Source organism: Varanus komodoensis, unplaced genomic scaffold (genome assembly GCF_004798865.1).
Source record: "Varanus komodoensis strain SLA01 unplaced genomic scaffold, ASM479886v1 scaffold6_4, whole genome shotgun sequence".
Taxonomy (NCBI): Eukaryota; Metazoa; Chordata; class Lepidosauria; order Squamata; family Varanidae; genus Varanus; species Varanus komodoensis.
Window position 1 is genome coordinate 18591689 of NW_025336347.1, and position 22743 is coordinate 18614431.

The following is a 22743-nucleotide window of genomic DNA, read 5'->3' on the forward strand; positions in this document are numbered from 1 at the left end:
GAGTGGTGCTGTTCCCCTGACTAATGAAAACTCTGCGGGGTCTCATACTGAAACGGAGGAAGGGTTCCTGCCTGATTTGGCTTTAGCTGGAACTAGCAGAGAACCTAAACCTAGGATCTTCCGCACAGAAAGCATGTGCCCTGCCTCTGCACATGCCCCCTTCGCCTTAATAGGCTCACCCATGCATCCAGTACAGGAAAAAAGTTCTTCTCCTGCCCACCTCCATTTTGAGGTTCCAGCCCATCTATGCTCAGCCCAACCCAGTTGCTTGGTACCAGTCTAGACATAAGAAAAACCCTGCAGGATTAGAGCAGGAGTTCATTTAGTCCAGTATTCAGCAACTGCCTGGGGGAAACCTACGTGACCATAACAACCTTCTGCTCATGTTCCCTAGAAACTGCTGAAAATAGGCACACTGGCTCTGGTAGTGGAGAAACCATATGGCAATCAAGACTAGTAGCTGTTGGTAGCCATTTCTTGTAATTTGTCCTATGATATTTTTCAAAGGCATCTAAACTGGTGGCCATCATGACACCTTGCAGAAGCACATTCTAGCATTTAACTATGCACCGGGGAAAGATGTGCTTCCTTTTATTTGTTGCAGAATCACCAATTGTTCACCTTCATGGGATGACCACATGCCTATTATGTAAAAGGAAGGAAAATACAGTTCTATCTACTTTCTCCATACCATGCATAATCCTGTACATCTCTCCCACGTCTCCTCTCATTTGCCTTTTCCCTAAGCTGAACAGTCCCAGACACTGGCCAGTGAGAATGCTTGACCGATCGGTTCAAGTGCTCACTTGGCCATGAAGCTCATTGCGTGAGTTTAGGCCAGTCACTAACAGCCAACCCTACATCACAGGGTTGCTGTTGTGAGGATAAAAGGAAGAGCAACTTGACATACTCTGCCTTGGGCTCCTGAAAGAAAGGCAGTATATAAATATTACAAACCAATAAAAGGCATAGATACATTTTAGTTGTTCTTTTACACGCTTTCCCCAATTCTACACGATCCCTTCAGGCAACCGCTTTCACTTACCGCAGCTCATCCATGCCATGCAAGAGGCGGGTGATGGCACTGGCAGTGGCATTGCGGGCATTGACAATGGCCTGGACAGCACTCAGCTTGTTCTGGAGTCGGCGGAAGGTGCCCTCAAAGGCTCCAGTGAGGCCTGTCTGGTGGAGTTGCTGGGCCCGCTGTGTCAGGCTGCGGGTGCGGGCAGCTAAATCCTGTACAATGCGGTCCCAGTCCCCAAAGCACTGATGGCATGGCTGGCAGGCAGGGTATTCACCAGCAAAACCACGGGAACACTGGTCACAGCGCACCCCGGACACACCTGGACGGCAGGAGCAGTGCCCAGTGACATGGTGGCACTGTGGCTTCTCGATCCCACGTGGGTCACAGTCACAAGCTGCCCACGACACAAACTCAGTAAGCAAGAGGGAGAGTTAGTGCACCCGCAGTGCTCCTCACATATGGCCAACAAGCACTGCCTCCTAACCCAATAACAAATCCTTGCACGAGCCGATCTGAATCCTGTTTCTTATGGCACGTTCTTCAACTCTGCCTATTTGAATCGACACAGGCTTTATTTCCTCACCCTGGGTGACATTAATCTTGGGTGCTCTTGTCCTGAAACAGAACCTGGCTTCTGGAATTCCACCAAACCTGATTATCCTCATACTTCCAAGCATATTGTGGCAGGCCTGGCCATCCTGATCACTGCAAAGAAGCCCTATTTTAGCTTTGCCCAACCTGATAGGTGATTGGAGGCTTAGCAAAAATGTCTTAACTTCCTTACTGGCTGCAAAGCTCCCTCCAGTCCTTCGGAATGTCACACCCTTTGGCTAGAAACTGAGAATTTTGCAGTTTTGATTTGTGCAGAAGCAGTGATGGGTTTGCATGATTGCTGTGGCTTGCCATGGGTTATTTAAACCATGACTATCTGTGTTGCCTGGTTTCTAGGTGTCTGTTAACCACACCAACAACCAACTCTTGCTGGCTTTGCATGACATGACAACTGGCAGCTGTTACTTGAAAATTCAAACGGCTGCCCATTCTAACTAGTGAACCATTAAAGGCTTAACCTATGGGGGCTCAGCATGATGTATGAACAGAGCCAGAAAATCACACAGAGAGTTGGATGTTTCACTGATAAGTGGATACAGCTATCTGGGTTCAGACAACACTCATCCTCAAGCGTTCAGTGTGGATTGTTGTAGACCATAGCTGCTGTTCAGATGTCGGCTATAGTGTTGTCTGAACTCAGCACAATAACGAACTATGGTTTGTTCATCACAAACAACCCATGAAAAAGATAGTTTGTTGTTGGATTGTAAACTGTGGGTTGTTGATGGTCAACAAAGCATGGTTTCTTGGCACAACTGGGCTAAGACAACATGAGAACCCACATTCCGATGCAAGCTGCACTCAACCCATACTCAGCCCTTAAGTATTGGTTATCTTTTTCTCTGAACCTTGTTATTCTTATTAAGAATCTAGCTGTGCTACCTCCTTTAGGAGTTTGTTTGCTTCAAATATGTTCTTACAACAGGCATGTTACATCTCCAGGCTTCTGATATGACAAGAAGGCACTCACTTTATAGCATGCAAAACAACTAGGAAGGCCTCGGCAGTTATAGGCGGCCTATAAATACACGTTTAAATAAATAAATAAATAAATAAATAAATAAATTGCTGGTGCCCTTCCCAGCTTCAGCCCACATGGCACATCCACTGCATGTCAAAAGTCCCCCTAAAGAAGCAGCTTTTTTGAGGCAGGGAGAAGCCAGTTCTATGAGAATTATACAAGAGTCCAGCTGTGGAAGCAGAATCTGCTCACAGCTCTCCATATCCAAAGCATATATCCACAGCCATAATGACTAGAAACTAAATTTTTAAAAACTAACAGAAGTTGAGGTTTTCAGGATTTCTGCCTCACATGGAGCAATCACAGCATTTCAGCACACAGAGCATTTACTGTTCCCATATCTTTTGCCTCCTGCTTCCAGCTTTATCGCCAGGGTGTTTCTTCTGCCTACACCGTGGGCCAAAGGTGGCCTGATGGCACGTCACAGCGACAGCTTGCGAGCCATACTCACGCCTGCACTGCTGGCTGGGCTCACCCCAGTGGTTCTCCTGGCATTCCGAGCAGGTGCGGCCCCCAAACCCTGGCCGACACTGGCACTGCCCTGTGAACTAAAGGTATGCCCTGTTAGAGCTAAGATGTCGAAAATACCCCAAAAGCAAATCTATGTAGCCCTGGGGAGGATGATGTTGATGATGGACACTTTAGACATTGAAAGAGCTTCAGATATACCCTCGGTCATCCTGACAACAACCCTATAAGGTAAATATTATTATCCCCATATTGCAAATATGGGAGGAGGGATATCTGAAGCTGAGAAAAGGGTGGCTTGCCTAACTCCACTTTAGTTCCAAGCAGAAGCAAGATATGAATGGCAAACAGCTTGAGTCACAGCTCCGCCTCTGAACCGCTGTGGTAAATCAGACGCACTCCTATGCTACAGTGGTGCAATGGATGCAGTCAGTGCACTTGCAAAGCCACACGCTTCTCAGGGACACCCGCCTCACCCCTTCTTACGTGTGAGTAGAGCAAAGCCTCTGGTCTCGCATCGTGCATCCATGCTGCAGCCCTGCGCCCAGTAACTGCACTGCCCCTAGCTCTGCAGGGATCAAGCAGCCACGGCAGCCTCGAAGAATGTATAGGATACCTCCCTGCAGTGTTCTAATCTTATGTTTTTTTTAAATAAACACTGGCTTTGCTTACTATGCTTACATCCCATCCTTGCTCCAAGAAGCTCAAGGCAGCATGCATACATCTACTCACTACTGCATATTGCTGCATATTACCCTCAACTACCCTGAGTGGCAAGACAGGCTGGAAGAGACTGGTGCGGGATCACCTGGTGGACCTTATGGCTGCATGGGGGGTTGAACCAAAGCCCCCTTGTCCCCACTCTCACATACCAACCAGTATTCCACACTCACTCCAAACCCTGAGCATGGGACGCTCTCCATTCCTCCATTCCTGCCTCATTAATCAGAAAGTTTACCTGCTCAGTCCCAAGCTAACCTGATTGCAAGCAGGACTCAGGGCGTAGTGGGGGTGGCAGTCACAGGACTGGCAGCCCTGGCCGCTGGCTAGGTTCCAGAAGTTGGGGGCACAGTGGTCACAGTTCCGCCCTTGCACATTGGGCAAGCACCGGCATTGCCCACTGCGCCGCTCACACTGGCACTGCTCCCGCGATGGGCACTCGTTGCGCACCGTCCCCAGGAAGTTACAGGTGCAGCCTGCAAGTGAAGGAGAAGGTTAAATTCAGTCACTTCTGGGAAATGCCCTGTAAAAACCCAGGGATCAGCTGCACGTGGCCCTCCGGATGCTATGCTCTACAGGGCTTACCAGCCCTCCCCATTGGCTGTGCTACCCAGAGCTGAGAGCGGTTGTAGGCCAAAAGGTCTTGGGGCCACGACTTGCCCACTACTGCACTGGTGGGCGAATAATCCATTTATATAAAAAACAAAATATGTCAACATTGTGTAAATGAAAAGAAATCTGCTTTTAGAATCCTAGGATCTACATGGGCTTTGGAAGGATTGTTTTCAACAGTGAGCACAGCAGGTAAGAAGATATGGGACTTTATGTGACAGCAAAGAGCATCTGATTTTCAGGCTGCTTCCTTAAGCAGTTGCCCCTTTTCTCAGTACATGGCAGAATGGGCTTGCATCCATACTAACTGAAACTCTAAATGCAGCCTCATGGATCATTACTAGTCCCATGTATTAACAAGAATCAGGACCAGAGACAGATCTTTTCTTAAAGAAAGAGAACGGTAAATTCCTGGTCTTCTAAAAAAAAGGTAGGCATTGAATTAGATTTTTCTGGTAGGCCATATGCATATACTTGATTGGTCAAAATAGAGTTGGTCTTGCCACTAAGAAGGAGATGGGAGGGCGTGCCTTAGGTGATCTTTTTAATTCATGATTTTGTTCAGATTTGAACTTGAGAATTACAAAATGACACAACATAGGACCTAAGATACAGTCAGATCCTAAGCCTTCAATTCTCCCAATCCTTCTGCCCTAGGATTTTAACAGACAATGTTGCTGACAAAAAATCTTAACTGATTCTTAAGGATTCTTCCAGACTTTGTAAAGAAACACATTTTTCATTCCAGAGAAATCGATCCTCTCCATTTTACAGAAGGACTCAGAGGGTCAGGGCTAGGAGGGCAGTGAGATTCACAATGGCCACTGGATTCTGGCCGAAACAGCCCCTCTCCCCAGCAGACACTCACGGCGGCAAGTGCGTCGGGTGGCATCGCCATAGTAGCCCCTTTGGCAGTGCTGGCACTGGTCTCCCTCAGTGTGGTAGAGGCATCGCAGGCACTGGCCTGTGCGTCGGTCACATGATGCTGGATCTCGCATGTCTATGTTGCTGTTACACATGCAAGGCTGGCATCGCCCCCTGGCCTGCCAAGGGTTGCCATAGTAACCTGGAGCACACTCGTCGCAGCGTGGGCCTGTGCAAAATAAGGAGTTGTTTGCAATGAGAAGGGCTCCCCCCTCCACACACACGTGCATGCAGAGTCACCAACACTCGCTCGATTACCAGGTTATTCAACTCAGGACGATTCCCAGGCACGATCCCAGAAACTCTGCAGAGCCTGCCTTGACGTGGTGTCACAAGGTGGGTTCCTGCCTGCGCCTCTACTTGCACCCCAAGCCCCACTCTGGATGATGCAAGGTGTGTGAAGAGATGCCTTCATGAAGAACGATGGACTTGCCTGTATAGCCTTCGAGGCAACTACACATGACTGTCCCAGACCGGCTGTCTTGGTGGCAAGCAGAAGCAAAATGGCGTCCAGAGCCAGGTCCCTCAGGGCAGGGGCAGGGGCGACAATGGCCACCCAAGGCCAGCACTGGGTTCCCATAATATCCAGATGCACAGCTGCAGATGGGGTGGGGGAAGAGGTTGTTATGAACACATTGCCATAAATCACTGTAAGATATAAAGAGTGCTGTGTTTGTGCATTCTGCATATCTCTGGTAGCATAGCATTAAAGATAACAGCATGTACATCTGGTACAGAATACATATAAATGCCTAAGAATTCTAACATTCCTGATGTTTAAAGCAAGTTTCTAGTCCCTATGGTGTGAAAAACAGGTGAGAATCTGATGAAGACTCCATGAACAGAGGTCTAGGAAATGCTTCCCATGAGCAGAGCAGGAGTGGGCAAAGTCATGCAAATCATGCACATCACAGAATCTGGGCTTGGTTGGGGCAGGCATTCAAGTGGGGAAGGCAGGAGGCGTAAAACGCACACAGGTTATGTACGAGTCTACTTCCATGTCAATATGTTATAACTCATCTCCTATGTTAAAACTGAAAAAGGAATATCTAAAAGACCCTCTGGGGCACCTGATCAATTTCCTGTCTCTATATGTGTTTTCTGTGACCTTTTGTTTCTCTTTGGAGGTCCTACCCCAGGTAAAGATACAGAATTCGGAGGAGGCTACTATCAAAAGGGCTCCTTCAGGCACGGTACCTGGCTTGCCTGACACCTCCCTCAGCATCCCTGTGATACTAGGTGAAGACCTCATTTCATTTTCCAAGGCCTGTTAATGTGGGATAGCTTTTATCTGATTTATTCTCTGTTATATGTCAGCATGCTGTTTCATAATATATTTTCCTTTTTCTTGCACTGTGAGCATTCTTCACTTGCTGTATTTTTACTAGAGGTAGCCCTGAGACCCTGGTCATATGCTATTCTATTAGTGTTAGTATTAATTTATACTGTTAATTTATATTATTTTAACGAAGTTTATTTATGTCTGTGAGCCGCCCCGAGGCTTCGGCGAATGGGGCGGCATAGAAGTTAAATAAATAAATAAATAAATAAATAAATAAATAAATAAATAAATAAATAGTGTTGAAAGCCTGAGTTCAACAAGCTTGGACAGCAATGGGTTAATGTGGGCTGCTGTAGGTCACAATGAGGTTAATTTTAATTCACTTATTATATTTATATCCCATCTTTTTCCTGCAGAGAATTCAAGGCAGCTTCCATCATAATGAATGGAGGAAAATGATGTAAGCCACTTTGAGTTCTTTAAAGAAACAGGCAGATATATAAATTTAACAAACAAACAAACATTCCCCCTCTTTATCCTTACAACAACTCTGTGAGGTACGTTAGGCTGAGTGTCAGTGACTGGCCCAAAATCCCCCAGTCACTGGCGCAAAGTCTTGGCTGAGTGGAGCCTAGGATCCAGGTCTCCTTAGTCTCAGTCTAGCATTCTAACCATTCCTCCACACTGGCTCTCTGGTACAACCACAAAACATTTCCCTTTGCAGCTTCAGAGTTGAGACATCCAGGTATTGTGTGCCTCTGCTTCAGCTGTCCCAGAATTCCTGGTGCCTTCCCCTCACCTCTGGCATCGCTCTCCCTCTGTGTGGCCTCTGCAGTGCAAACAGCTGCCCGTCTGTGGGTCACATTCCTCTGCGCGCCCATTGCACTGGCACGGGCGACAGTTTGGGAAACCCCAGTGTCCAGGCTGGCAGTGGTCACAGCGAGGCCCAAAGACTCCCGGCCGGCACGGGCACTGCCCATTGAAGTTGTTGCAGAAACTGCTCAAGGACCCTTCGCTGTTGCACTGGCATGCTGCAAAGAGCAGGGAAAACGGCTGTGAGTACATCAGGCCACTCCCAAGATATTTTGCTGCCTGAGATGAAGGACAAGACAGGGCCCTCCCCACGTACCACACACAGAAGCTGGGCATAGTGGGCACTGGCAGTGGAACCATACTTCCACGCTGGTGACAGGACAGTGTCCTGCCCAGGTTAGCTCAGGAGGACGGGGTAGGCCATCAGGCAGGCACATCCCCGCAACATCTCATCACTGTTCCCCCAGAGAGGACCGGCTGCCTGTGCCAGCTGCCCTACTCACCCTGATAGCAGGGCCGTCCCTGATTCTCATTCTCCTCCTCCCCCCGCCCTCCCAACAGAAATGCAATGGTGTACATGCTGCTCAGGTCCTGAGCCCACCCACAATGTACCATGTTCCCTGTACATCCAATTTTCTTGCACAGATGGTTCATAATCTGTACCTCGACTATTCAATCTTTGTTCTCATTCAGTTAGGTAAACCACAGCAGGAAAATGTTCTTATTTTGCATAATATATATGCTTGTATGCCCATTCTCCTGGACCTAATAAACTGATTTTTTGCAGAGGTTTTCTTTTAATAGCATGATAAAGAAGAACAGTGAGAATGCAATCAGATAAGTTAAAGGCCACATTCAATGCACAGCTGCTTTTGTTTCATAAAAACTGTGGTAAAAACATTTGGCACATGCCACACAGTACCCAGTACCATCTGTTGCCTTGAGAAGAGATATCATGACACAGTCCAATATATGAGGAAAGGAAACCACACACGCACGCTATATGGGTACATCTGGAAAAGCTCATGGGATATCCTTCATTCCACTGGCAATATACTCAAGATCAGTCTAGGAAAATAATCCAGTGTTGTGCACACACAGTCTGCCAAAGTTCAGGCACACCTGTGCGAAGCGCTCAATGAGCATTATTATGAGGATTCAGACTCTGAAGCTGAAGGGAAGACTGTTTGTTAAACAGTGCAACCTCAAGCTGAGCCTCAAGCTCTTGGGACCAGACAGGGGTTGCCACAGGAAGAGATTAGCACAAGGACACTTCAGCATCCACAGAAACTCTCCCCTGGGAAAACTGAAGAGTTACTACCTGCAGGGTGGTGGGACGTGGAGATGGAGGCGGTCTCAGACCAACCTGAGCCTGGACAAAGTGCCGAGGTAACACCCGCAGGGCAGGATGCGGAATTAGCCAGTTCCTCCAATGGGGAGCCTGCAGGCATTGACCAGGTGCCAAAGTTGGTGCAAAGCCCAGCTGGGGGCACAGGCGGGGGAGCACCAATGAGCCCACTTCAGCAGTGCCCCTCATCTTGGGCTGGCACACAGAAGGGTTCATAAGAGAAGCTTTGAGTAGTGAGCAGTAGATAGGGTTCAGCATTTCACTTGGTGTATGCTCAGAGGCTTTGTGTACTAGCAATAAAGGTCATTAAATAAAGAAATGCTGGTGTGGTGCTTTTTCCTGTTAGAGGGAGACAACTGGATCGTGACAGCCAGGTAGGTCAAATAAGCAAGGCAGAATAGTTTTTAAAATGTACCGGAGGGCATGACATGAGGCCGGAAAGTCAAATTGCACAGGAAGCTCTGCCTTCACTACAGCATGTGCACATACATGGCTAATACATGACTCATGCTACTGCCCTTTTTAGGACCTGACAATACAGGATATGAATCATATATTCAAACAAGCATGTTTAACTCTGTCATTTTTTTCTGGACAGCAGGCAGCTGCAAACCTCAGTCCAGAACCTACCCTGATCCATACTGGGGATCCAGTACCAAGAGGACCGCCTATCTGTGCCTTTTACCCTAAAGGTTCTGGTTGTAGCAAATAACAAATGGGGTGGTGTGGAGCGAAATAGTGCAGGAGGAATGATTTTCATCACAAGGAAAACAGCATGTGTGCACACGGACACACACGTATTACAGACCTCCAGCTGCTTTTTTACCCAAAATAAATGCAGTGAGGTTAAGAAAATTAGTTTAGATATGTGTCTAACCCAGAGCATAGTATGGATCCCAGAAAGCTGTTCCAGGAGAGGGCGGCTATGAGTGAAAAAGGAGAAGGGGGAGGGAGAACACTTAGCCCTTATCCTCTGCACAGCCTCTGCTCCACACCTGCAATTTGCTAGCTGCTCCCATAAATTTCAAGCAATATTTTCACACTGGGGTGACTTCATCTGTCCGGAGTGGACCCAGGAAGCAGTCCCTGGGCTGCACTTGAAAAACAAAAGGAAGACGACAGGTGTTGTGAGGGGAGAGACGATCCCAGAACTTGAAATGCACTCACCTTTGCAGCCAGCAGGCCCAAAGCCAAAGGTGCCAGGAGAGCAGCGTTCACAGCAGCGGCCTATGACATGAAGCTTGCACTGGCACTGTCCACCCAATGGGTTGCACTCGGAGCTCAGCGATCCCTGGGGGTTGCACCGGCAAGCTAAGGGACAAAGGGGAAAGGAACAGCAGGCAACAAAAGGGAAGAAGCAGGAAAAGTTGTGCCCCTTTGCTACTGTTGTGCCCTGTTTGAAGAACTCTTTGGAGGGCGATCTGGGACACCTCTCAGGCCAAGCATTATGGAGCAGCCGCCTGTGTTGAGGGACCTATCACGACACACTCAGCCCTCACGGGAGGCGACTGCCAGCAGTTCCCTGCAAGTCTTCGTCAGCGCCTTCTCCGATTTGGAGGTCGATGCTGAGCAGTCACCCAGACCCAGGGAAGAGAGTTGTCTCGAGGCTGCAAAAGCATCCACCTGAGGACAGGACTGCCTCATGAACAGTCCATTCCCCAGTTGGCACAGGCATAACGGTCATTATTTCTAGCACTGGAGAGCTAGGCACATGTGTGTACCTTTTTATTTCCCTGGTAATCTGGTCCTTTTCTAGAGCTTCCTGTGTTTGGGCCGTCTCCTGACCATGCATTTGGTGCTATGCTAGACTCACTCCCTGGGGCTCAGTCCTCGTACTGCTGTGTGACAGCTATGAGCAAGCAGGCCCCTGCCAGCCACTCACCCATATGTGGACCCCAGGCCTGTGCAGGACGATGAAGTACACCGCAGCTTCCCTACCCCAGAACGGAATGGGGAGAAGTGTCCAGACAAAATGAGCGAAAGCTCTGCCATAATATGGCTGCTGAGAGCCTGACTCTGTAAGAACAGCTTTAGGTGTGTTAAAGTGGGAACCTGATCTGATCGGGAAACCATGTTGCAGGTCTTGTTTCCTACATGCACCTCAGATATGCTGATAGATGCATGTCCTGAAACTCCCTCCTTTTGTGCAGTTTATCTTAAATCATTCAACCCTTTTGTTTTATTCTCGTGTGCCTCTAGCAAACTGTTTATGTGATCTCCCCACTCCCCGAAACTGTATATAACTAATAGTGTACAGACTCCATCTTTGTAGTCCCTCATGAGCTACCTACATGCTCCATGTATCCCCCCCCCCACCCCGGATACTGAATAAACGGTACACCCCCAGCATATCTGTGCTCACTGTTTCTTGACAGAAGTAGCTGAATTGGCAAGGGGAGCCCCACCTGTACACATATTCTTGCACAGGGGTGGAGAAGGAGAATTTCTTTTCTGCTTGCCATGCATCTCTGGGAACATTTCATCTCTCCCCATTCCCACCATTTCCAGTACAGTCCTTGAACCCTTCCCAGGGTGCAAGTAGGGAAGGGCCTGTCCTGTCAAGATTTCTGTGGGTAGTGCGGAAACAAGTTTTCTACTGTGGCCGGTCAAGTTTAACACTCACGCAGTGCTCCCTGGTGGATGACGGCTGACATGCTGGTGAGCAAGTTGACGCAAGGCTCTGGGGCAGGCATCTTAACCACGGGCCGAGCTTGTTGGACACAGCGGTAGCGCTCAAAGCTCTCCTTGCGGGCAATGGAGGAGGCGTCTCCAGCAATGAACATCTCCAGGGAGGAGTAACGTGGCATAAGTACCAGCTTAGGAGGAAGGAAAATGAGAAGGAGAGAGAGAAAGAAACTAGGATATTGTGTCATTGGCAGCTGTTTCTTCCAGCAGGCTATGGTGCTTCCTACAGGAAATGCCAGGCAGGGTTCCACCCTTCAGTACTTACAGAATCCAACAGGACTGCAGCGCCTTGCAAATGGTCACGTCCTCCATAGCGGGTGAATTCCACCCGGATGGTATAGCTGACCCCTTGCTCCAGACAGACTGGCTGCGGCAACACCACATACCTGCAGAATGAGAGGGCTGGCTTGCATCAAAGGGGGAGTGTGGCTACTTGCGTTTTCATAGTGTGGGGAGCCTACAGCCATTTCCTGAATCCAAGGAGGAAAAGGAGACTCTTACCGAGAAGGAATCCCAAGTAGGAAGAGGAAACTTCAAGTGCTAGTGCTAAGTGGCTGGCACATCCAAGCAGCTTTCTCTGCCTGCTGCTGGTAATGGAAAAAGAATGCTGTCTTCAGCATCAGACTGTTTAGGTGGCCATGGAGGGTGGGCAGGAGGAAAGAGGGAAGCATCTCTGCCACTGCTCATTTGAGCAAGGTGTGGATTTCACTTGCCCACTGATTTACTCCACACACACAAAAAGTATTGTTGTACTTCTTTTTAAAAAGTCTGTAGTCCTCATAATTACAGACTGAAGCTTGGAAATACAGAATCAGAAAATATAAGGCTGAGCATAACTTCCAGAAAATCTTGCTTGCGCATTATCCATGGCCACTTGTCACCAGCCAGTATGCCTTTCTTTGCCTCCACCCCAATTTCTTCCTTTAAGGGACATCTATTACCTTGTGAAATCCCTTTTTGGTGTCAAGCAGAGCTTGGCTTTGAAAATGTCAGTCTTGGAAACAATATAAATTATGCCGAGAAAAAAGAATGCAGCAAATATTTAATTTACATTGTTTTGTTTGGCACAAGTCTTCAGTGTCATTCATGCATAAATTGTTAGCTTTTTTTAAGAAAAAGAAAGCTTACACACTGCAATAAATCTGTTAAATCATATATATGTAAACACATTTAAAGTTGCCCTTTATCTGGCATGCAGAATCTAAAACAAACACAGACAGTATGAATATTTTTACATTGTTCAAATTTTCAAAACATGCCATCTCTTCAGTGTGAGATACATCCTCTCACCTACAAAATCAAGTTACTGCTAATGCTGAAATCCACACATACTTGGGAATAAAACCCAGTCATAAGTGGGATATGTCTAAGTAGATATGTATAGAGAGAACAGGTGGTATAGAAATGCTAATATACTACTACTACTACTACTACTACTACTACTACTACTAATAATAATAATAATAATAATAATATTGCACTGTCATTCCTGGTTTCTCAGCACTCACCGAGATGTGGGTGACAGAGGTGTAGACATCAGATCATCGGCAGGGATGGTGTTTCCACACGGGCTGCTGGTGGGGATGGGCCCTGGTCGAACCACAGACACTTTCACTTCCTCCCATTTTTCAGGCAGCTGCAGAGGGGAAAGCATTGCTCATGGAACTACCCGGCTGGATGGGGTTTTGGCTCAAGGAATGCCTGTGGGAATCCAGCCGGGCAAGGGAAAGGCAGTGCCAGCCCAGAGACAACTTTCTACGGTCAAAGCCTCTCGAGTCAAGTGTAAGAAGACAGAGCCTCAGAGGCCATTTTCGACATCAAAGGAGATGCGGTGCCACCTCAGAGACAGCATTTAAAGCTGAGGTCTCAGATCAATGTATGGATGAAGAAGGTGAGAGTCCCCACAACCAGGGGGCTGAAAGGGTCCAAGGCATCAGGCACAAGGCCAGAGCATAATGAAAAACAATGCAGGGCAGACTGCAGGTGAAATAGAGGAAGGTTTTTCTGAGGTGTATCAGCAGGAGGATCTAGTTTCTCCTTAAGACTCTCAGTGCAAATCTACTTTCTGGGCGTCCCTCTTTTTACTATGGCTAAATGGAAAAGATCAATTTTCAGTGAAAGGACTGGACTGCTACTCACCCCTCTTTACTTTGAGATGACACACATTTGCAGAAACCATTCCAAGAAGGCTGGCCAGATGGGAAAAAAGAGGACAAGGCTCCTGCATCTTTAAGGGTTGTGTAGAAGTGGGGATTTTGGCAGGTGTGCCTTGCATGACAAGAGACAAGTGGGAAGTGTGATCCTACAGTGTCCAAATAAGGATTGCCAATGGCTTTCCCCAGACCCGCCCCTGCATTTTAACAGCCTTTTGTGTGTTTGTGTTGGAGGGGTGGAAGCAGCAGATGAAGGTTTTCACAACATGGAAATAGCATAATGTGAAATCATTTCCTTATTTTATTTTCATATAGCACATTGCAGTTAAAGCCACAGGAATAGGGTGGGGTGGTGGTGAGAAAAAAGTTAGGTTCTTGTAGCACATATCAGAGTAGAAAAGAGGGCAAGAGAAAGCACATGGGGAAACCAAAGTGCATGAGTAGCCAAGAGGAGATTTGGAAAAATTGGAAACCAAGGGCAAAGCTGAAACAAAATTCCAATCAATTCACATATCTTGGAGCTGAAAGTCAAGGCTTTCAATTTTCAAAAGCCAAAATTGGGAGGGGGGATTTTTTAAAACTGGAAAGCATTATTTCTTGCAGAATCGTAAATCGATGCAACCTTAATAGAGAGAGCGAGAGCTTCCTGTGTATAAATATATAAACACAAACAATTTCTTATCCTGAAATATATTTATACTATACTTCAAGCAAAAATCTGAACCCTTCATTTTATAATTTTGGCCAACAGACAGCTATATTCTGTATTGGAATGTGAAAACTGGACTTCAAAAACTGGTAGATCCCCAATTTACTTATTTCCGTGCAATGCAGAGGTGGGTGTACGGATCTGGCACAGGGTCGGTATGTCCAAAAGTGGGTACCTGAGGCTCATAGCGCAGCAGGATGTCATACTCCATGGAGAAGGGGATATTGTTGATGTGGAACTCCACTATGCTGCCCTCCAATGCTCGTGCAAAACCAAGCCCCGTCCATGTGGTGGGGCGGCCTGTGAGGTGCACTCGCTCGACCACTTCAGCTCCCTTACAAAAGACAGAAATACAAGTAACTCCTCCATCAAGAAAACATGCTAAGCACTCAGCAAGCATTGTGATGGCTTAACTAATGGCCCAGTCCTGCCTGTCTCCTGGTGAGATTTTTGTTCAGTTTGTTTTTTGATAAGAACTTATTAAAAATTAATATGAATCTGTGAGGGAGCAAAACTGACAAACACCCAGGCACAGGGGTTAGAGTACTTACTCCTAAAAGCTTTTCTACATGAAGATTTATAGGTTTGTTAAACAATGTCATGACCCTCCAGTTTCAATTCTGTGTCTTAAGAGCACTTCCAGTGAGTTTTGAAAGTATGCTTTAACTTTTAAAACTGAAGGAAAACACTGTTTTTTTTTCGTGTATTTGGACTATTCTGCTATAGTACAGTGCCACCTAAAGGTTATGTAGCAAAAAAGCAGGAAAGGCAACAGTTCTATTACTAAACCAAATGCAGACAGAGCAGATGAACACCTTCAAGTAAAAAAGTCCTGGATACAAATTCCTGTGTATTTCACCTTGTTTGTAGCACTGAATTGGGAATGACAGGTTTCTCTGACAGGTTCCTCATCTTTAACATGGCAAGCCACTGCTGTGCAATTAATGCACAGGGTAACCTTCTCCTAAAACATTGTCCAGTGCTTGACAGATCAAAATGCCTTCTCCCTACATTACTACCACTGCGTATCATGATGCTGACAACACACAGTGGTCCAAAGTTGGTTTTGCTCAGGATCAGGGCAGGAAAAAGTGTAAGGGTGCAATTGCATGAGTGTTTAGCACATGCTGGGAGCTGTAGGTACTCTCTCTGTCTAAACAGGCATAGGATTGTGCCTTAAATGCCCCAGCCCCACAGTTCTGTGGCTGCTTGAGCTCTCCCACAGCTACTATTTATGTAACAAAGATATATATAGGCTAACTGCACTCACAGACTTAAGGTCTCAACCAGCTAAGTCCTCATTCTGTTCAAACATAGTGCTTGCATAGTGCATAGTTCACGGTGCCAGGAGCTAAGGTTACTTAAACAGGGCCTTTTGTTCCAGCTGTTGACCCCTGGTCCACCAAGAGGAGGTCTTTCGCAGAGCTAATACACCCCAATTGCTTATATGAGACCAAGCCCTCCCAAAAATGTGCATTGCAACAATAAACAACATATTGTTGCTGGGAAAATGCATTTCCTCCAACTACTGTGAGAACTGTAGGGATGCTCTGAGGGAAAAGGGAGGTTGGAGGGAGGATGGGGGTGGCAGATAGCATCACAATCTATGCTAACAAAAAGTGCCAGTGCTGCCACTGTGTCCCTGGAGCCCTGGATCCACTTCCTCCTCTATTACTCAGGTCAACTCATCCTGAAAAGAGCAGCACTCGGTGCACTGGCTCTGCCCAGCAGCAAGGCTCAAGCTCATGGCCAGGGAAGTAATAACTGCTAGCTGCCTGCTCCTAACACCACCCACCACTGTCCGTCCATCCATCCATCCACCCATCCATCCGCCCCTTCCTCACCTGGCGAAGTCGTGCCTCCTCAGCCTCATAGGTGTAGTGATCTAGTGCAATGCTGTAGTAGCCTGTCTGTACTTGGTTGCACTGCCTGCCCACCATGTGGCTGAGACAGCGGCATTGCCCCATTTCCATGGAGCACCTGTGGCAAGGAAGAACAGACTCAGGGAAGGCGGACGGTCCTGGGGAACGAAGTGGGGCCTACCTGCTTCCTCTGCCACCAGCCCAAAGAGTTCTGCTCTGAAGGCACACAGAGCCTCACAGAAGCTAAGCGGGTTCAGGTCTAGCCAGGGTCTGGATGGGAGACCACCTGGAAATGCCAGGCATGCTGCTCTGAGATCCACAAAAGAGGGACAGGATGTGAAATGTAATAATCAGACAGGTAGATAGAAAGGAGGGCATAGTTCTCTCTCTCCTATCACCTCAGTCCCCTTCCAAAGCAATCTGCTCCTTTGAAACAACAGGTTCTGCCACACTGTTCTCCCCATTCTGCCTGCATGTCATTTCTTTCCACAAGAGTACCCTAAATTGGGGGTACAACATCCAGGCATCGGGGACCACACTGTACTCCTGGAGCCTAACGGGCCTCTGCCTTCAATTGCCTTACTGCTGAAATGTAAAGCAAATTGCTGCTTTAAAATAGCCCCATTTTGCTGCCCCCCCCCCCATTTCCTCAGCTGTCACACTGCTGAAATGTGGCAGTATGGCAAGCAGGAGTCACAAGGCAGTCTGAGGAGGCCACATGCAGCCCATGTCTTGTCCCCGCCAGTCCTGGATGGCTCAGAGCCCATTTGCAAAGCACCCCAAATGGCCTTGCTGGGCTCCTGCTTGCTTCTCCACCTTTCCCTGTCTCCCCCAGACCCACAACCCCAGCACACAAAACACTCTCTGCAGACTCCTTACTGGTTGTCGTGGGCGCCCCCTACATCGCAGTCGCAAGGCTGGCAGCCGTGAAGGCCGGGGCTCAGCGCCCAGTGTTCAGGCTGAAAAGAAACCAAGTGGGCGTTAGCCTAGGCAGCATGGAGCAAGGGGCAGGAGCCGGACTGCCTGGTACTCACCAGGCACTGGTTGCAGCTGCGACCGGTCACCAGCCGTTTGCAGATGCAGTCCCCTGTGATGGCATCGCACAGGGGTCCTTCCTGCACAGTCCCCCGTGGGTCGCACTGGCAACCTGGTGGGTCAAACAAGCACAGCAAGATCGCTTCCACCCTCTAGTACCTTTGGGGCTGGCACCGCCCAGGCCGGCATGCCTCTGTCTGGCATGGCTTCACGACATCATTGATGCCTGATGGCCGGCCATACTAAGTCCTGTCCCAGGCGGCCTCTCTCACTGTGCTGCCCAGTATGTCACCATCACAAATGTGTGGCAAAAGGTGAAACAAGAGGTGGGGGAAAGGTCAGAGCAGTGATTCTCAAAGTGTAGGCTGGGGCCAAACCTGTTGATGTTGTTCCATTGATTTGTTAAACACTCCTGTGAGCTCAAAGCACCCCTCTGGATGAAGAATGCCTGCTGTACCTCTGCAGAACTTAATCCTCCAGGCTTCAATCACCCCTGTGGACTGAGATGGCAATTCTGTCCCAGTCCAGTATTATGTGTGGTTGGAGGCCTGAGCAATCCCTCAGAAGTAATGACCAGTCTCTTCTCTGCATGAGTCACTGTTCTGGGCTTGCCTCATATCTGTACACTGAGAACAATTACCTAAATAGAAACCTAGAGGAGGGCTCTTCTCTGGACTGATCCAAACTTTTTTGGTTTAAGAGTTAAGTATTTTCAGCTATTTGGGGAACACTTTGTTGGAGGCTCAGAATTCCATTTCTAGGCTGGGCTCCTCTAGGTGAGGAAGGAAATACTGAGGAAAAATGGAAACATTTACTGTTCTGTCTGAAAAAAATGCATCCACTTTTATTCCATTTGTTTTCCTGTCTTCCCTTGAGGAGCAGAAGATGGGCAGGGAGAAGGTATCCCTTTTGATTCTCACAATAACTCTGCAAGAACCTCATGGCTAATGGGGCAGGATAAAAGTTAAATAAATAAATAGATAGATAGATAGATAGATAGATAGAAAGAAAGAAAGAAAGAAAGAAAGAAAGAAAGAAAGAAAGAAAAAGTTAGTCTGCCAGCCAAAGAAAAGGTCACATGAAAGGTGAGAATACACTGAAAATCATAGATTCATATAAAGACAGAATCAGACGGTCCTCTACTCCTGAGGCAGGCAGAGAGCAAATCTCCAGCTGCTTTGGACTTCAACTCCCAGAACTCCTGACCACCAGCCATTGCAGCAGGGCCTTTGGCCAGTCAAAGTCCACGGCATCTGGACAGCTACCTTCTGTTCACTCTTGCTGTAGTCCATGCAGGATCTGCAATGCACTGCAATGCATGGTGTGACTACAGCTGTCCCAACAGATAACTGACCAGCCTTTGCTAGATTGCACCTGCAGCCACCGACCTTAAGCCCCAGGGGCAGGGAATGTCATCACATCTTTGATGCTTTATCTACTTTCACCCTGAGAGACAGGCTGAGGGTAACCCAGTGATCTTTGCAGCTGCGGGAGAATTCAAACCTGCATGTCCTTGACCTGCTTGACCACAGCTTTCCCCAAAATGGTAGTCTCCGGATGTGTTGGACTGCAACTCCCATCATCTCCAGCTAGCACAGCCAATAGAGGAGGCACCCTCTGTGGCTAAAGCAGGTCCTTCGCCATGTTCAGAGATTCCAGAAGCCCACCCACAACTGGACCCATTGCTGGAGGGGTAATAGTGCCTGTGTGGGCTCAGAAGAACGGGACAAGTGGGTTTTCTCTGCCCTTTTCACAGCTAAAAGACTAATGGAGACCTTCAAGAACCTAATGCGCTGAGGACTTTCAATGTTTGAACAGGCGGTCTGTTTGGTCAGCTTTTGTCGAAACCTCTGTATAACTAAGCCTATGGTTAGTGCATTTCATTTTACATAAAATAAACAGGGATATACATTTCATTTGTATCTATCACAATCATGTAAGAAAACTAGCATGTTATCTTATTTTAATTTTTAAGGTTTTTTTGTTTTGCTTTCATTTTGATCAATGGAAAGTTACAAAAACAGATGGATGAGAATAAAGAGGAATGACTCCGGCCCAACAAATCCTCCTGGGACATGGGTACCTACGCTGGCAGCCTTGAGGATTTTCCACGCTCAGTCCAAAAAAGCCAGGCTTGCACTTGTCGCAGCGCACTCCTTGCACGTGCTCCTTGCAGCGACACTGTCCTGCGATCAGCCTGAGACTTGGGTCATCATGTGTGTCACACACACCGCCATCTAATGTGCCATCAGGGTCACAGTCACAAGCTGTGGGGCAGAGAGGATAAGGGGGGTTGTCAAGGGTACACACCAAACAGATGCCATGATTTAAACTGCAAAAAGAAGTCAGTGGCTGGGAACATTTTGCTTATACCATCTAACCTAAGAAGAAGAATACAATCCTGTAACATTCTGGGAGATTAACACTACTGCTAAGGCAAAAGAATTGCTCCTTTCTAGTCGCATTTGATTAAGAACCAGGGCTTGGCATAACTTACAATTACTTTATTTTATTTATTTTTTATTTTTAGGAAGGGGCACTAGTCCTCAAGCCTGCCTGACAACTTTCAGGCTTTTATTATGCAATCTCTCTGCTTTATCCATTGAATTTTATGGGGGTTCCAGACCTTGGTCTTCAGTTTGTAGCCCAGTCTGGCTTCTCCCACCACTGCCACTACCACCTTCTGTGCAACACATTTAAAAGTATCTCTAAGCTTACCAGGAAAAGAAGATAGAATGAATGAATGCCTTTCCATTGCTAGCACTAAAAGCTGGAAGGCTTAACGTGAGTACATTTTGCTGAATCTTATGCCCAAGTCCACACAGATGGCCTCTCCTAGCTCAGCAGTGAAGAAAGGCTACTCTGTTTCAAGGCAACCAACCTGAAGTCAGATGTGGAAAAAGATCCCAGCAAATGCACAATAAAGACTTGGGTTTTAGAGGCTCAAGTTTAGCTATTGAAATCAGATCCTGGGCAATCAGACCTTGCAGATCCTCACATAAGAGTCTGTGCTGCTGCTGTACAGCAGAGGCTTGTGCTTTCAGGAGCGTGTGCCAAGGCTACCTCAGTATTTCAAAGGCCCTACCAGTGGTCCATTCACCAATGCCCTTTGCATGCATTAAACAGCACTGTGCTGGCTCCAGGTTTTTGAGGGCTCCCTCGTCACACCACCACTGACACGATCTGCTACTGAATGTTTTTCTCTCTCTCATCCTTGTTACCACTTGCCTGCCTGATCCTCAGAGAACCCATGAGCAAGCAGACAAGGGAAGAGTGAGTGAGCGGTGAGTGAGCAGTGTGCAAGGGCGGAGAGCAGCAGTGAGCCCAGTGCGGTCTTGTCAACAGGCCCCTACAGGGTCTTGGTCCTCAGCAGGTGCCCAGCTGTGCCTAGTTTTGATGCCAATGCTACTGAAAACCAGCCATTAACTGGGAAGTTTTGCAGCTCTGTCTTGTTCAAATGCAACCTGCCACATTTAGGAAAACGGTGGCAAAGGAAGAAAGGACCTAGGCACACTGGCTCGAAGCAAAAACTGAAACGCAAGTCCAAAGGCTTAGCATCTAAATGAGACTAAGTGGGAGAATACATCCTCCTTCCAGGGGCAAGTGAGGCAAGTGAGACCTGCTGTATCCACTGAAGACCCCAGTAGAAACATAGAAACAGAGCGAGTCAGAAGGGGTCTCCCAGGCCATCTAGTCTGACCTCCGGCATCAGCTGGCTCCGTTCACAACATGCCCACCATGTGGACGTCCAGCCTATCCTTGAACACCCGCACCGATGGGGCCTCAACGACATCTCGTGGAAGCCCATTCCACACCCTCGAGGTCCTGACTGTCAGGAAGTGCTTCCTGGCATCCAAATGGAACCTGGGTTGCCTGAGCTTTGCTCCATTGGAATCTGTCCTGCCCTCTTCCACAGAGGAAAACAGGTCTCTACCCACCTCCATGTGACACCCCTCATGTACCTATATGCCCTCAGAGTCTCCTCTTCTCTGGGCTGAAAAGACCCAGTTCCCTCAGTTTCACCTCATATGGTTTTTCCTGCAACCCAGCCACCATCCTTGTGGCCCTACGCTGCACCGATTCCAACCTGGCTATATCCTTCCTGCAATGTGGAGTCCAGAACTGAACACAATACTCCAGTTGCAGGCACATCAGAGTCATATAGAATGCCAGTAATACCTCTCTCAATCTAGAAGCCATGCTTCTGGCTATGCAACCAAGGGTGGCGTTCGCCCTCTTGACCACCACAACACATTGCTGACTCAGTTGACCAGCACCCCGAGGTCCCTTTCACAAGTGCTGCTCTCCAGTCACTTCTCCCCTAACTTGCACTTATGACACCCTTTCCTATGCCCAAATTTCTGATTTTATTTATTGGTTTTAAATTATTATGCCAGGATGCTTCCAGTTTTTATACGTATTTGTATAGATATTTATTTATATGTTGGAAGCTGTCCCGAGGCTTATGCAAATGGTACGGCATACAAAAATTCCAAATAAAAAATAAATAAATTGCAAGACCTTGCACTTATCCACGTTGAACACCATCCTCTTGTCCCCTGCCCACTTCCACAGTCTGTCCAGATCCTTCTGGATCTGGAGTAGCTGTTCCTCAGTTGTGGCCACCGCCCCCATTTTAGTATTGTCTGTGAATTTGATCATTCCTTCTTTCAGGTCATGAAAAGATTGAACAGGATTGGTCCTAGGACAGAGTGTAGGGGGACCCTGCTCATCACTGGCTGCCATCCCAATGATTCCCCACTAATAGCTATCCTCTGGTTTCGGTCAGTCAACCATGCCCTAATCCATCGGACAGTGCATCGGTCTATCTCCAAACTCCTTAATTTCTCAACCAGGAGATCATGCGGCACGTTGTCACAGGCCTTGCTGAAATCCAGGTACACCACATCCACTGCGCCCCCTGTCTCTAGCCACCTCGAAACCTTGTCATAAGATTCCACAAGGCTCGTCTAGCAGGACCTGTTTTTGCAGAAGCCATGTTGCATGACCACCCTTCCCTATCTAGCACTACCTTCCCAGCTCTGGACGCTGCAGTCTCTCCTTGAGAGGTTTCTCCCAACCCCGCAAGCACGAAGATCCTGCCCAACCCCGTTTCCCACTTGCCCTCCTTGCCCTCAACACGTCCTCACCACGGCACACATTGGGGTCACGGATGTCCTTGGTGGGGTCCTTGTAGTAGAAGGGCTTGCAGAGTTGGCAGTGGCGGCCCATGGTGTTGTGCTGGCACTCGTCACAGACTCCGCCGCTGCTGTTGCCCGTGGCCAGGAACACCGCCATGTCGAAGTGACACCGGTGAGAGTGCTCGTTGCAGTTGCACTCTGTGAGAAGATGACAAGGGCTGCAACAGCACTGCCTACACACCTGTGTCCAAAGTCCCCCCCCCCCTCAAATGCACCCCTCCTGGAGAAGCAGCCACCCAGGAGAAGCAGCCACCCGAAAACACATGCGGCCAGC

The 22743-nt window shown here is 47.9% G+C and overlaps 1 protein-coding gene across 1 annotated transcript in view; it reads right to left on the reverse strand.

Annotated features, from left to right (window-relative positions):
* LAMB2 (laminin subunit beta 2) overlaps positions 1 to 22743 on the reverse strand; it is a 65036-nt gene that overhangs the window by 18037 nt on the left and 24256 nt on the right. Inside the window, exons 9-24 of the mRNA XM_044451814.1 lie at positions 22419 to 22607; positions 19356 to 19535; positions 17268 to 17380; positions 17113 to 17192; positions 16216 to 16351; positions 14547 to 14705; positions 13018 to 13145; positions 11775 to 11895; positions 11448 to 11640; positions 9992 to 10135; positions 7463 to 7694; positions 5815 to 5978; positions 5326 to 5550; positions 4104 to 4321; positions 3109 to 3205; positions 1046 to 1418 (exon numbers count right to left, since the gene is read on the reverse strand). Coding sequence (XP_044307749.1) covers positions 1046 to 1418; positions 3109 to 3205; positions 4104 to 4321; positions 5326 to 5550; positions 5815 to 5978; positions 7463 to 7694; positions 9992 to 10135; positions 11448 to 11640; positions 11775 to 11895; positions 13018 to 13145; positions 14547 to 14705; positions 16216 to 16351; positions 17113 to 17192; positions 17268 to 17380; positions 19356 to 19535; positions 22419 to 22607 — 2752 coding nt within the window. The remainder of the gene's footprint in view (positions 1 to 1045; positions 1419 to 3108; positions 3206 to 4103; positions 4322 to 5325; positions 5551 to 5814; positions 5979 to 7462; positions 7695 to 9991; positions 10136 to 11447; positions 11641 to 11774; positions 11896 to 13017; positions 13146 to 14546; positions 14706 to 16215; positions 16352 to 17112; positions 17193 to 17267; positions 17381 to 19355; positions 19536 to 22418; positions 22608 to 22743) is intronic.